The sequence below is a fragment of the Clytia hemisphaerica genome, unplaced genomic scaffold (assembly GCF_902728285.1).
Source record: "Clytia hemisphaerica strain Z4C2 unplaced genomic scaffold, Clytia hemisphaerica genome assembly, whole genome shotgun sequence".
In the NCBI taxonomy this organism is placed as follows: domain Eukaryota; kingdom Metazoa; phylum Cnidaria; class Hydrozoa; order Leptothecata; family Clytiidae; genus Clytia; species Clytia hemisphaerica.
The window spans coordinates 1,494,190-1,509,223 of NW_027103918.1; the positions used below are offsets into that span (position 1 = coordinate 1,494,190).

Consider the following 15,034-nt stretch of genomic DNA (forward strand, 5'->3'; position numbering starts at 1 on the left):
AGCAACAGAAAAGTCTCTAGAACTTATCACAATAAATCTTTGCATGACAAATAAATACCACTACATAAGTTTTGATACTTTCGGATGACAGATGATTTATTTTTTGGACTAAAACATCATGAAGAGCTTTTTGAAACTACTCTTCAGACTCAAAGGCAGAAAAAAATCTATCGTGATAAGCGTTTGTAGTGGCTTTCATGTTGTTCAAAATCAATAATCCTATTTTGCTGATCCACTTGAACGATTGATATTATAAATGTGCTAGTAGCCGTATAAATATTTTTTCTTCCACCCAATACTAAAATACCCCCCTTTTTCATCTTGATATCGCTTACGTCCACGTGTTTGTTTTCCCCTTCTGCAACATCATCCAAAACCCGGCCAAAAGTCAAGCGTTTGTTCCATGCGATGGCGACAAGTTGGCCGTTTTCAATTTTGGGCGGATAGGTTGATCGTAACTGGTACTCTTCTTCGTTTTGCAAAAGTTCTTCCGCTTCTCCAATGATATTGAGCTCCCTTTCGGAAAACTCGTTGCGTTGCCGTTTATTACTGCGCATCCGCGTTTGCCTGTGTTTGTAAACGGAGATTCCAAGTGTATCAGCTTCTTTCCTAAATAGAAAAAAGAAAAATAAGTCTTCCCGTTTTAGCAGAATAATTCCAGAGTTAAAGATGGTTGACTGTGCTATTTTACATAAGATTAATTCGTTGACCACACCTGAGCGCAACCTTAGCTATCGATGAAAAGTAGTCAGTTCGTTTGGCGACATGCGTTTCATGCTCTTTTGTTTAACAAAAAAAGTAAAGGCCAAAATAACCCAATAAATATTAGATACTTACTTTTTTTTGTTCGAATGTTTCTTTGTGGATAAAAGTGATGAAATCCTTTGATTAAAAAATTTTCGGGTCGCCTGATCTTCAGTTGAAACCTTTAAGGTCTCGATAACCTAAAAAAAAAATGAAATTCTAAAAATATTCAATAATCCCTCCTTTTTGAAACAGAAATACAGGTACATACGACATAGAAAACAAGTCAGGATTTTTAATGACACATAATGATAATAATAATTCTATCCTAAGCTGTTTACGTTTTACTTCTGCAATCTTGAACATTAAATAGTTCTTATGTTTCCGCCAAAATGTGTAGCTAAAGAATGCTGTTTTCTTTAGAATAGGAAATAATATAAAAGAAATCTAATTTGCATTGCCATCACATATATATAGACATACATACCCATTCAGTTGCTTTCACCCTCTCAAATTGATTGCCATAGTTAGCCATACCTTCCAACAATTCGAAAGTTCGGAGTGCTTCATTTGCGACTCTCTAGAAATAAAATAAAATATTTGCAAAATACTAAACTATTTGATTTAGTTCTACTTCGAAGCTTTTATTTGTAAACATAACGCAAACTTAGGCTAAGCCCTTAAGCATGTACATAACTTAAATTTATTTGATGAAACTTCAAAATATAAAGCTATAAATCATACCCAATTTTTAGTTTATCCCCAAACAAATCTTAGCTAAGTTTCACTCTTTTTTATAAGAACAAGTGAATTTTATTCGAGTCTCGTGTAAGAAAATTTTAATCTTTTTTGAGCAATTTACTCCCTCGTCAATGAGAAACATCTTCCCCAATAGTGAAAGCCACTATGTTCTGAAAGCATCCTTCGTCGTGTGCACAAAGTTGTTAAAAGCAAACTAACTGGTTTTAAAAAATCAATTAGGTCCATGATCACAAAAACGAATGGTGAGAAAAATTTAGACCATTTTGCTGGTCCCCATGTGACGTCATCACTTTTGCTGGGGCTTGAAAATGAAAGTGAAATTAGAATCTCATATATCGCTCAAATGAAAGATATTTATCCAAGGATTCCAAAAAATATCATAACACATAACTGAAAATCAATATTTGAGAAGCTATAAAATAAAGAAAAATAGCTTAAAAATAACGTCATCAATGACGTCATCGACAATAAAAAAATTGTCAAAATCGAAAAATTTTTGTTTCGTTTGAAAGAGGTCCATCTAGTGAACAAAAAATCTGAATTTCTCCTTATAAGCCCCTGTCAGCAAATTTGTAATTCATTCAAGCCCCAGCAAAAGTGATGACGTCACATGGGGACCAGCAAAATGGTCAAAATTTTTCTCACCACTCGTTTTGTGATCTTATAGACCTAAATGATCATTTAAAAAAGTTAGTTTGCTTTTAACAAACAAGTAAACTATTTTAAGCAATGCAATGTCAAAGAAATTTTTATATCACAAAGACATACCTTGTAAATTGTATGGGCAGCTGGGTAGTTTGGGCTGTCACGGTCTCTGTAGTCATCCAACCCGTAAACCAAGTCTTGTTTACAACGACAGTAAGGGACGATATCTTTCCAATTTAAATAAAAATTTAGCAGTTCATCGTAAGATGGTTTCGGATCCGTTTCTTCCTCTTCTTCTGTTTCTGTTATTTCTTGGGATGTGACTCGTTCAGCCGCTTGAAGTGCTTGAAGAAGCGATTGTTGTTGGTCCACGGTTAAGCCACTCAACGTGTTTGTCAAATTGTTGTTTGTTGCACCAGTCAACGCTATCTCTGGTGAGAGTGCCAAAGGCGAAGTTCCAAAAATGAATGAATTTTGCTGAGATCCAGGTAACGTCATCGGTTGTGGTCGGTTTGATAAAGCCATCGTAGACAACAGACGTGAATTTTGATGAAAATGAAATAAAGTGAAATGAAATTAAATGTCAGAAACGGTTGCTCAGCTGATGATGATGATGAAAATGAAATAAAGTGAAATCAAATTAATATGTCAGAAACGGTAATTCGGACGAAAAAATTCGAAAATTCGATTTCGAGTTCGATTTACCATTGACTGTCAATAAATCGTTCGATCCGAAATATTGACGGTCAATAAATGATTCGATTTCTTTTGACGGTCAAGAAGTTATTCGAAATATCCCATTGACCGTAAAAATATTATTCTATTAACGATTGACTGTCAATAATTTTCCCATTTTTATGAAGACTTTTTCAAATCAGTTTTTATCATTTTCCTAAAAAGACTTTCAGGAAACAAGACACATTTTTTCTGAAAAATATGAAGACACGTCATGGTTATGCAAAATGAATCCAAGAAATTTGGAAGGTATAATAATCTAATACTTAACTTTCTGATGAATATGTTGTGATTATCTTCGTGATCTTCGTATCGTAAAATTTATTGTGCTAGCAGCTAGAAAAGCTACTTTTGATTTGATTCTGATAAAAATTCATTTCGGTTGCAAAAAAGAAATAAAAAAATCAAAACATTCTAAAATGGAACGTCCTCGTTCGACTTGAGATTCGATAATGCTAAGGCTCCTCTTACACGGTACATATATTAAATATGTTTATTCTCGCAAAAAAAAATACTTTTCATCAAAATATCTTTCTGTATCTGGCAGGGGGTTGTTTTAATATCAAAAGAAGGTTTTAATCCAGCCTTAGAATAAGTTTATAACTACCTAAGAGTAGAGAAACTTATAAATTTTTACAAAAAACGTGTACAGGCGAACATTACCCGGGGCAGGGGGCGGTAATAGGTCAAAAATCGAAAATCGACCCTTATACCATAGAGAAAAAAATTGGGGTTTTTGGTACCCTTAAAGAGACTTTTTCCAAAATCGAAAATCGACCCTTATACTATAGAGAAAAAAATTGGGGTTTTTGGTACCCTTAAAGAGACTTTTTCCAAAATGTTTGTCGATTTTCAATCAGTTTTTCGGCATTCTCATACGCGTAGTCAAGATCATATCATTTTTCCTATCGGAAACACCTGAAAAATCTGGAAGAGATTTGACCATTGAGTTTCAAGCCGAAGGCTAGAGGTCAATCTCTAACCTTTCTCAGGCAAGAAAAATTGAAGCCTTAAAATATGCGCAGTATTTTTGATGACGGATTGAATCTAGCAATTCCTTTGTTTTCGAGTGATATATTTTTCAAAATGAAGCGGTAAATTTTAGTTTCAATCTGTCATTTGTGTAAAAACCAGGCGGGTCGCTCAAGGCCGCGCAACTTTGGTAGGATTTGTTGGCTTCAAATCCTACCAAGGAAATTGACCTCTAGCCTTCGGCTTGAAACTCAATGGATTTGACCTCTGTTTTTCTATTTCTCGGGTGTTTTCGATAGGAAAAATGACGTAATCTTGACAAAAATTGAGTCACCGAGGAGTCACATCAAAGGGCACCGGTATATTTGAGTAAATTGACAAAGCCCATCATGGTTGGGTAACGGAGAAAACTTTTGAATTTTGAAGGGCTCAAAGTGCTATTTTAGGACCCATTTCAATTCAATTTGAAAAATAATTCATGTAAAAATATAATGGAAATCTCTTAAAAGTACAAGCAAAATGAGGGACCATGCCCCTGGTCCCCCGTTGACGGGACCCATGGGCATTAATTATGAATTAGCGTGAATAGTTTTCAAAAAGGGGAACGAGGAGGCGCAACCATGGTCAAATCCCGGCTTTTTTAGGGTGTTTCCGCTAGAAAAATGACTTACGCATATCAAGAAGTGTTTTTCAAAGTCGAGTCGAAACTTGGGAAAGTTGTATTCGGTCTTATTTCAAAAATCGACACGTCCAGATTAAAGTTAAAACTTTATTTACACACCTTGAGACTAAGAGGGAAAAAGATTTTGCGGGAATTTATTTTGCCGGATGAAGGAGCCTGAAACTACCGTAAGGGAAAAGACTTTTGCGGACAAAATATTCGCGGTTTTTCGACAGATTAGGCCATATTTTAAACAAAAAATCCTCTCAACCGTGAAATTGAATTCCGAGAAACTTCCTGATTTTGAGATGTGAGCCGGGTTAATTTATAGGACCTCCATGTAGGTCCAAAAATGAAAAAAAAGAGATTTAACTTATAATGTATTTATCCTTTATGGAGTCAAAAATTTAACAAAAATGTCTATGAAAAAATTGATCAAAATGTCTTTATACTATTTTACTTAATCAACATATGAACTAGGCATTCTGACATTACAAAGCCAGTAAGTGGCTACGATACAAAGTGTCTACAGTATACTTTAGGCGTACAAACTTTCGCGAGCAGAAACTTTCGCGAGGACGAAAAATCGCGAAATTTACGACACTTACTTTCACGAAATTAACGGAAAAATATTTTTCGCGACCATAAACTTTCGCGAATCAAGACGTAAAATTGAGAATTTTCGCATGAAAAAATGGCTATGAGACACAAATACTTCTTGGGTTGGCTTGAAACAATTGTCCTTTGACTTATTAGTCTTTTAGCAGGCTAAAAAGTGCCATAAAAGTTACATTTTATTCAAAGTTTGAAGTTTTGCAGATTTTCTATTTTGTCAAGAATTGTTCGCGAGCATAAACTTTCGCGAATAGCCCTTCCTAAAATTTTTAAAGACATTTACTTTCGCGAAAATCGCGAAAGTTTCGACGCCTAAAGTACTACAAAAAAGAATTCTAATGTCTCTTTTAAACATGCGCATCGTTCATTTATCTTTATCGCCCGCTGTCTGTAAATTTGCACGTTTTTGTTCTTCTCAGTCCTTTGTGATACACTATGGATAGAGAGAAAAATATAACCTTGGTTAAATTGACAGAGATTAGAATTTAAAATTTAAAGGTTTTGCTTTTAAATAAGAGTTACGTCGTTTGCTTACTCATCAATTTTAATCCATAAAAAAACATTGTTTTGCTTATATCAGCATAATATAACAATAGGCAGACACTGGCCCGATATGAAATGTGTCTGATATGAAACGGGAACACTTATGTAAAAATAAAACCTTTAACGAAAATTTAAAAGAATTTCTTTGCCAAAAAGAAATTAAATTTTCGTTGGGCTTTTCTATTAAATCTTACCTTGTTACGTACTTAATTAATTGGACTTATCAAAAAGAACTCAACGTTCCTTATCCACAAGCCATTTTATCTTTCAAAAGATTTTACGTAGACTCTGTAGTCTTGCTACTTACTTCTTTGTTGGGTCAGTTTGCAGAAGGGATTGAGTTAATGCTAAATCAGCGTCATCTTTGTTGCACTCAAGATGGAGTTGATGTATGAACTGAAAAAGCAAAAAAAATGTTATTTGTTTATTGTAATTCTTTTCAGGTCGTCCCTGTTTTTGCAAAACCCATCGTTGCAATGGTATACTCCGCAGTTCTAAAACAATCTACCGACATGCTAAAAAGGATGCAGAACAACAAATCAAGGAATCACAAACAGCTAAGCCTCTCGAATTACCAACCATACCTTGCCCAAATTATCCTTTTCTTTTTGAAAACCACGTGGCAGCAAAAACACCACTCTTTCATGGCGCTGATATAACAGTATTAGACCATATTTATTTGGAATTTAGAAAGTTTGTGTCTCACCCAAGCTACGCAAAGGCTACTGTGTCTGAAAGCCTTCGACTCGACAAGACATTCAAGCTACCGAAACCAAATGAATCGTGTTTTTCCTACGATGAAGCAAAAAGGAAAATTAATGAATTTCTGATACCAATCGAGACTTTCAAATCTTGTGAAAAAGATTGTGTTGTTTTTAGGAATGAGCTTTCAACAGCTACTCACTGTCCTAAGTGTAAATCTGATCGTAAAAAATCGAAAACGTTCAAGTATTTTCCAATCGGGCCAAGAATCGCCAGATTATATCCACAAGAAAATCTGGTACGTATCATGCGTGAGCATACAACACGTCCAGAGGATGGTTATCTGAGGGACATTTGGGATACTGAAAGATGGATGGATTGGTTCAGTGACACGGGAGAATTTGGTGGAAATAACGGCTGCGCCCTTACCTTTTGTAGCGACGGCGTGAATCCCTTCAAAACAATGCACACCGTTTATTCAATGTGGCCTCTGATGATCTCTGTGCTGAATTTTCCCACCGCCTTGCGGAAGTCAGTTGGTGGAATAATGTTGGTTGGAATCATCCCAGGAAATGGAAGAAAGGAGGCATTTCACGTCGACCCATACTTGGAAATCTTGGTCGACGAATTGATGACGCTTTCAGATTGCCAAACTTATCACCGTGGATATATGGATGCACCTATCCGAATAAAAGTGAGGCTGTTGCAATACATATTAGATTTTCCAGCAATCGCCAAAGTATTAATGCAACCAGGTTTGTGTTTTTAAAATTATTTTCTTAGAAGCCCTGGGAGTGGGATACAATTTAAAACTTTGCTTATTAAAATGTAATAAAGGACATTGAAATGTAGGCTTTTAAGAGTTAACGATATGACATTGTTTGGTCCTTCCATAGTTTTGATGGGAATTTTCAAAACATGATTTGAAATAAACTTACCTTTTCATCTTGTTCACAGCTGCTGGTGGTCGTATGGCTTGTCCTTGGTGCAAGATTGAAGGCTGCTACTGTCATGCTCTAAAAAAGACAGTTTACATTCATAATAGGAGGTAATATTAATATTTTCCTTGTATTATTAATAGATCCAAAAGGCTGATCTGAACAAAAATCTAAAAATGTTGTGTCATGTTCTGTCACCTCTAACCAAACAGTTAACCATTCCAGATGATAAGTTGGCTTTATAAAAGTTGAGGACTATCATCAGCAGACAGCTAAAGGTCTTAATACTTATTTCTTAGAAATCTAGAGTCAAACCACTGTTTGAGGAAAAGCAAATCATTCCAGAAAACAGAGAAAGAGAGACAACCTGTTTCGTTCACCCCAGAACAAGAATCAAACGAAAGAAAGAAATATGAGCTGCTAAAGTCTAACAACCAAAAGAAGAATTACGCCAAAGAAAAGGGCATTAAAGGTACATTGAAATTATAAGAAACGAATTGTAAGAATAAAGGGAAGATGGCTTATAAAAACGAGAAGGGTAGGATAACAATTCTAATGATTCATAACATGGGGTGCAAACCCCTCCCCGTTTTAAAGTAACAATGTAAGATTTGTCAAGATTTGTCAGAATTTGTCTAGCTTTTTAGTTTTTTGTTTCTCTTTGTTTCAATTCGAGTGTGCTTAACAATAAGGAGTCTAAAGCTAAGAGATAACCTTAACACAACAGTGGGTTGTAAACTATAACCACAGATCAGAGTTATTTACAATATTTGGCTTTACTCCAGCAAGTTTTTTTAACAGTGATATTTTGATTTCAGGTACATACTGCTTTATGAAGTTAGACTACCATAAATATCACGAGCACTACCAACCAGATGGCATGCATACCATCACAGATGTTATTCATACAATTATCAATTGGTTAATTGGTAAATTTCTTTTAATGGATTTACTCTTCTCCCTCTGACTTTGATATTTGAAGACAATGTTTTGAGTAAACTTGAGTGATTTTTCCTGGAGCTACCCCTGGAGTGTTTCGTTGCTGAAAATTTCAAGTGAAAAGTTTAAAATTTGTGGGTGGGCCTTCAAAAATGCTTTTTATATTGAATATTAAAGTCTGTTCACGATAAGTGTGCACTCTTTTTTCTTTCAGCTTTAACTTTTGAAGGAATTCTTCAATCTTTATAAATTTGGTATCGTTGGAGAGATATTTGTGAGTGGAACAATTTGAAATAAAAAAGTGTTTAAAAAAATTCTAAAAATGAACATGAAAATGAAGAAGAAAAAAATGAAGATCTTGTAGAAAAGTGCTATAACTTTCATTTTCACTGGAGAGATTCTTTAATCTTAGGAGATCATCACTGTGAAGAAATTTTACTAAAATATATATTCATTAAAAAGTTATGATACAAAGTTGATAAGTGATTGATCCCAAAAAACAGCAGAAAACACCGTTTTTAGACGTCAATCAGCTTATAACTTTGCTTGATATCTTTTGACTGAATGATTATTTTTGAGAAATTTTTTCACAGTGATAATGTTCGATAATCAAGGAGCCACTTCAGTGAAAATGAAAGTCATATCACCTTTCTACAAGATCTTCATTTTTTTCTTCTTTATTTTCATCTTCATTTTTATAATTTTTTTAAAGATTTTTTAATTTCAAATTGTTCCACTCACTAACATCTTTCCAATGATACCAAATTTATAAAAATTGAAGAATTCCTTCAAAAGTTATAGGTAAATGAAAAAAGAGTGCACACTTATCGTGAATAGACTTTAGTACAAGACACCATTTAGAAACCATCTATCCTATCAGATCAAAAAAGCTAAAAAGGGATTTTGAATGCATGTTTACAAGCCTTTTTTCTAGATGTTACAGTATGAGATCTCATTGTATCAATAAAAAATCTTTCATTTCAATTTAGGAAATGTAGACGAACAAAAACTGCGTAATGCTGAGGAAGAATTGATGATCTCAAAGAAAAGATGCCATCCAAATAAGATACGCACTTTGTCTGTAAACGACATAGAGGTTGGGAATGAGAGGTAATTTAATAAAAGCTTTTGGTGAACATAGACAATTTGACAAATATTTCAAACGTTATAAAATCGTTTTTTTTTTTTGGGGGGGGGTGGAGAGGCAAAGAGATGCTTGAAGGGTTAAACTGATATTATCTTGTTAAGGTTTTAAATTATAAACTTAAATTGATTTTTTCTTGCAGGTGCAAAAAGGCTCTACGTTTCCCAAATCATTGTTCTGGCTTCACTGGTGACATTTTCACAACACCAAAAGTTGCCTTGAAAAATACTCACGGCTGTACAGAGGTATATACATATCTGATATCAAATGATAACAGTTCAGTTTTGTAATTTTGCTCAGTTTTTAAAATTCTAAACTAATTTAATATCGAGATGTCTTCCTAAAGGTCAAAAAAAAATGAACACAATTATTTTTGTTTATTAGGGGAGACCAATTTAAAATTGTTGTCGGGCCCGGCCGACCCTATTTTTGCTAAAATCAAAAAAATAATAATATCGAATTTCCACTACAATATATTTTACACACTAGTTATTTATAAGAATTAAACTTGAATAAAGCTGAAAATTAATTCAAGAAATTGAAAAATCATAAAAAGCATTCCATTCACTAAAATCTTATTATGATCTTCATCGAAGATAAAAATTTTTGATCCAGATACTTTTTGGAAAATTTTCTTGGCACCTTACCAACCCTCATAAATGAAAAATTTATTCTTATTTTGCTGACCGAACGACCCATATTTTTCTAATGATCTGTCTGTAGAACAACAAATTAAATTGGTCTCGCCTTAGTTGAGAAATAAAGAACTAACTTACAATTACTACAGTGTGTGATTCTATTTATTTCACTGTTTTTTTTAGTATACAGCAAACCGTGTATGGACATATCTGTTGAAAGACATGTTGGATTTAAAGCAAAGAAGAACACTTGTTTTTTTCTTTGATGTCATGGCACGCACACATGCTAGGAAGTTCACCAATGAGGAGCTTTCATCGTTGGAAGAAGATATGAAGATTGCATTGGCTTTACTTGAACGTGATTGTTCTATCTATCTGGCAAACATCACCACGCACATTCTTCGACATTTGACAACTAAAATCCGGGATAATGGGCCTCTTTATGCGTTTTGGATGTATGCGTACGAGCGCATGAACTCCTGGATCACAAGGAGAGTTATGAGCCGGTCAAAAATGGAAGAATGCATCATGGAGACTGTTCAAGTAAGATTAATTTACCTTATTAGCTAAAGATACTACTTTACTAGAATGGTGCGTCATGTCGACCTCAAATTCGTAGATACAGCAACATTTTTTATATCTTTTCCATTCTTATGCACTAATGATACATTTGACACTCTCAATTTGACGGTTTACTACTCAATGAATTCCGTACAATCTTTATCATTCTAAGGGCTTTTGATGCGCAAGCCAAACCGGCCTTTGCGACGACAGGAACCGTCTAGTTTGCGCTAATTTTATTTTGAATAATTTTTAAACTTCATTATTTTTAGATTCTTGATTGGGTTCTCTTCTCCCAATTTATGGGAAAATTTCAACATCTTCATGATCGGGATAACAACCTTTGCTCGTTGAGTAACATTATGCTTCACCAGGAGGGCGTGATCGAAAATATTGACAAAGGGAAAGAATGTAACCTGACACAAGCGCAAAAAGATCTTTACCGCACAAATGAGATGTCAGGTAAACGCTACAAGAAATTTGAGCCATCTTTCGATAACATTGAAGACCAGGTCCCATATAAAGTTGGTGAATACTGTTATTGTTTGTTGAGGGAGAAGTTTGTACAAATCATTGATATGATAAAGATTGGTGATAATCTACACGCAGAAATTGCAGTCTTTGAATCAATTAAAGATCCCGAAACTGGCTTGTACTATGGGAGCAATGTAAGCCTTGAAAAAGATGCAGTATTGATTGAAAACCTTTCAAGACCAATAATTGTTGCTGTGGAAGACAATTACATCTGGTTCGTGGGTTATGAAACTTCAGAGGAATTTTCATGGTTTCATGAACATTTAAAGCTTTAAATATGATAGTCGAAGCAGTGAAATTATTAATTTATTGAATACCTTATTGAAACTAATTTTCGCGGGTTTTAATTATAGCGTTTTTCTCGGTTTTTCGTCAAAATCGGGAAAATTAGATCCCGCGAAAAATTTTGAGAGTTGAAAACCGCGAAAATTAATTCCCACGAAATACAATTTTTTCCAATTTTAACGAAAAATTTGAAAAATCCCTAGGAAAATGAAAGAAATTTGTCCAAAAAAGGGCAAAACTGCGAAAATTAAAACCGGCAAAAATTCAAGAATGGAAAAAACTGCGAAAATTAAAACCCGCGAAAATTAGTTCCAATAAGGTATATAATTTGAGTTTATTTACAAAGCAAATACCATCGAAAGTGCCAAGCATTTTTGTAAATTTTGAAAATTAAAAAAAATGAGAAATTTCATAAGTTTGCAATTCTGTCAAATTTGACGACAAGTCCTTGTATCAGAAGTGTAAAAGCAATTATTGATGGTTTCAAACTGTATTTTTTATGTTTTTTTTCATTGCATCGAAATTTGAAAATGTTAGGGCAGGGCAGAATTTCCTAACGTGTGTATTTTAGTTTGCTATTTTTGATAACTTAAGACCATTGAACTTTAAAGATAACTTTTATGTACAAACAGTATGAAGTAAGCCCTGATAATGTCTCAATTACAAACAAACAAAACTTGATCAACAAGCAGGAATATCTTAACCAAACTAAGTTTGATAGCTTGAACGATCAACTTGATTTTTTTTGATGAACCATATAAATGAACCGCATAGTCTGCGGCCGGGTCTGCGGCTGGGTCAGATAATTATTTTTTTTACACTATATATATTATTTTTGCCTAACAAACAAATTTTTGCTTTATTCCATATTGTTCAAATTTTGGGTTTATCATAGTTCTAACTTCTCCTTTAAAGAGCACTTTACATATTGCAGTTGTAATTAGTTATTTTACTAACTACCGTGAGATCGGGTAATTTGCATCAGTGGAGGCTAACATGCATAGCCCTTAAATGAACGACCTGTCTGGTCCTTAAAATACAAAGTTAAATCAAAACAAAAATGGTAGAGTAGAGCTGTGAGGGGAGCTGCCTAGTTCATTTGTTTGGAAATTTTGCTGCTTTGATTGGTTAGTCATTTGAGGGCTATGCATGTGAGCCTCCACTAATGCAAGTTATCCGGCTTCACGGTAATTATTGGGTAGTTCTAGTTATAGTCCGTTACCCCCTGTGGACGACATGGATTTTGAGTAACAATTTACCTTTGAAAAAATTCAGGAGTTTCGTTACATTAAGATTTTTTAGAGAAAAATCCTGGATTTTCTGATACATGGCAAGAGAAAATAGAGGAAAATTCCAAGTCCCTGTCGTCCACTGGAGGGGGGGGGGTAATGGTTTTTTTCTAATACTGCCCATTTGTTCAAAATGAAAAGAAATAAATTGAATTCTTACCTGTAGAATCTAGCTTTCTCTTTCTTCACAATTAGGTTTTTCATTATCTTCCAGCCATGAACAAATAAACCAAAACTGACTGTAAACAAATATGCTTGACAGTCAACAAGAAATATTGACTGGCCATAAAGATTTTCCAGTCGTCATTTTGAACTCACTTTGTACTTCACGTTTCAGAAGGAAACTGTGCATGCTTCTTCGCTTTGTTCAGAGTGGAACAAACTAACCTTTTCAGTCCGAAATTTGTTCCTAACCGTTTGAGCCCCACGAAGACATTCGATTGGCTATATTTTATTTGCCTATTGTTTAATAATATAATCACGTGTCAAAACAAACGGCGCAAAATCAGATCGCCAAAATTTTAGTATTTCTGTTACAAGACCAATGGAACTCGGCTGGAAGGAAAGTACCCCCTCCTCCCACTCCACCCATGTCGCATTGTGTTTTTCCAGAAAAAAATTGAATATGGAGGGGAGGATACAAAGTGTTTGGAAATTTACCCCCGGGACATTGTGACTTTAGAGACCCTGACAAGAGCATCAGTTGACCCGCTTTCCCCCTGGACGTTGGAAATTACCCTCAAACAGAGCAAGTTACCCCCCCCCCATAGTGTTGTGGACACTATGCATATCCTCCTCCCCCATGCACGAACATTTATTGTGTATAGATTTTAAGTAGAGGTATTGGTTATTTAAAAAAATAGTCGTGCATATTCATATTCCATGGCCTTGAGTAATAGATGAAGGGATGGTATGGAACACTTATTTGACTTTATTCAAAGTGTCGTGGGAATTCCTGTGTCGTGGCTGGATACTAATTGGAGGCGTTAATAATAAGAAGGAGTAGAATTCGAAAGCATAGAGCGGGGACGTTTTCTTAAACATTTGTTTTCCAAACATAGCCGACATAGCCTTCCTGGAAAATTTGATCTGTTGGCCAAAAGTTTCAAAAACCTTATTCGTAGAAATGAACATCTGTTTCTCCTCAAAATCTAGATTTAGGATATCCGTTTCCCTCTCCTGGAAATTTTTGGAGAAATGGGCTCGTTGGCTGCTTCTGAGAATTCTCAATCGTTTTATTGACAGTTAGCTTGACAGTCAATTTAAAATACTGACAATCAACATACCAACACTGACTGTCAATGAACACGCTTGACAGTCAACACGAAATATTGACTGCCGAAAATAAATTATTGACAGTCAAGAAAAAATGACATCAGTCAAGAATATGACTTGGCTGTCAAGTAATCGACTTGACTGTAAAAAATTAGTTTTGTCAGTCAATAGTTTTAGAGATTGACAGTCGATATAGCGCACTGACTGTCAATAAAAGTAATTGATTGCAAATGAAAAAGCTTGTATGTGTCCAAAATCAAGGTTTTTTGAACTGACAGTGGGAGAGGCAACGTCGTCCACTTACATGAAGTGGCTAACCGAGCAGACGGACAACCACCGCTATATAGCGTCCATGGTTTTTGATTATCTCTTCGGTGTTATGTTGTTCCGGATATCTGTCAGAAGAAACTGCTTTGAAGGTTTGATATTCCAATGATGAATTTGAATTTTTTGCGGGTCCGGGTCTTTTTTTGGTGTGAAGTAAGGAATTAAGAATTTATTGCCATAGTAAGCTAGATGAATGCATAGACTAAACATTAAGCTTACTAGAGATACATCTTCATTTTGTAGGAGTTTCGTTGGCAATGAAAAAATTACTCACCTTGTTCTTTGTACGAGACCATCCCTTCTATCAGAAGATAGCTACCTATCACCTGAATGTATTAGACGCAATGCCAAAAGAAGTGAAGGAACTCTACATCACAAATATGGCTGGCAGCATTTCTGGCAACACTGACTCAGCACAAGGAGGTAATGTTCATTATATGAAACTGAAAGAAATTTCTTCAATTTTAACATCGAATAAGAATACAACTCTCTTCAAAAAATATACTATAGGTTAAATACTGTAACATAACGCTTCTTGTACAACTTCAATAACATACAATAATCTTTCTACAGGCGACGCTATCATGGAAGAGATGAACAAGAAGATCAAATTTTGGATTCCAAAACTTGGAGTTCCAACTAATGAAAGCTGGCAAAAGACGATAAGACTTTTCCATAATATCGAAAAGGTATTCACTATTCCCAAAACCAGCAAAGCTACATAA

At 34.7% G+C, this 15,034-nt stretch overlaps 3 protein-coding genes across 3 annotated transcripts; 2 read left to right on the forward strand and 1 right to left on the reverse strand.

Annotated features, from left to right (window-relative positions):
* Positions 1-159: 159 nt before the first annotated feature.
* On the reverse strand, positions 160-3,266 carry LOC136809697 (uncharacterized). The gene is made up of 4 exons (XM_067066234.1): positions 2,275-3,266; positions 1,232-1,324; positions 838-944; positions 160-609 (listed from the first exon to the last, which is right to left on the reverse strand). The coding sequence occupies exons 1-4, from the start codon at positions 2,674-2,676 to the stop codon at positions 168-170; spliced, it is 1,044 nt and encodes a 347-aa protein (XP_066922335.1). The 5' UTR covers positions 2,677-3,266; the 3' UTR covers positions 160-167.
* Positions 3,267-10,233: 6,967 nt separating this feature from the next.
* Positions 10,234-11,458, forward strand: LOC136809698 (uncharacterized). The gene is made up of 2 exons (XM_067066235.1): positions 10,234-10,581; positions 10,872-11,458. The coding sequence occupies exons 1-2, from the start codon at positions 10,261-10,263 to the stop codon at positions 11,406-11,408; spliced, it is 858 nt and encodes a 285-aa protein (XP_066922336.1). The 5' UTR covers positions 10,234-10,260; the 3' UTR covers positions 11,409-11,458.
* Positions 11,459-14,268: 2,810 nt separating this feature from the next.
* LOC136809699 (uncharacterized) lies at positions 14,269-15,034 on the forward strand. The gene is made up of 3 exons (XM_067066236.1): positions 14,269-14,401; positions 14,553-14,732; positions 14,883-15,034. The coding sequence occupies exons 1-3, from the start codon at positions 14,287-14,289 to the stop codon at positions 15,032-15,034; spliced, it is 447 nt and encodes a 148-aa protein (XP_066922337.1). The 5' UTR covers positions 14,269-14,286.

What these genes read in the sequence shown, in the direction of transcription:
- LOC136809697 (XM_067066234.1), bottom strand. Translation starts at nt 2,676, where the DNA reads ATGGCTTTATCAAACCGACCACAACCGATGACGTTACCTGGATCTCAG. An exon ending in GGGTGAAAGCAACTGAATGG is followed by an intron (nt 945 to 1,231) that starts GTATGTATGTCT and finishes TTTTTTTTTTAG; the next exon opens with GTTATCGAGACCTTAAAGGT. An exon ending in AAACATTCGAACAAAAAAAA is followed by an intron (nt 610 to 837) that starts GTAAGTATCTAA and finishes TTTTCTATTTAG; the next exon opens with GAAAGAAGCTGATACACTTG.
- LOC136809698 (XM_067066235.1), top strand. Translation starts at nt 10,261, where the DNA reads ATGTTGGATTTAAAGCAAAGAAGAACACTTGTTTTTTTCTTTGATGTC. An exon ending in GCATCATGGAGACTGTTCAA is followed by an intron (nt 10,582 to 10,871) that starts GTAAGATTAATT and finishes CATTATTTTTAG; the next exon opens with ATTCTTGATTGGGTTCTCTT.
- LOC136809699 (XM_067066236.1), top strand. Translation starts at nt 14,287, where the DNA reads ATGAAGTGGCTAACCGAGCAGACGGACAACCACCGCTATATAGCGTCC. An exon ending in CAGAAGAAACTGCTTTGAAG is followed by an intron (nt 14,402 to 14,552) that starts GTTTGATATTCC and finishes TTCATTTTGTAG; the next exon opens with GAGTTTCGTTGGCAATGAAA. An exon ending in CACTGACTCAGCACAAGGAG is followed by an intron (nt 14,733 to 14,882) that starts GTAATGTTCATT and finishes ATCTTTCTACAG; the next exon opens with GCGACGCTATCATGGAAGAG.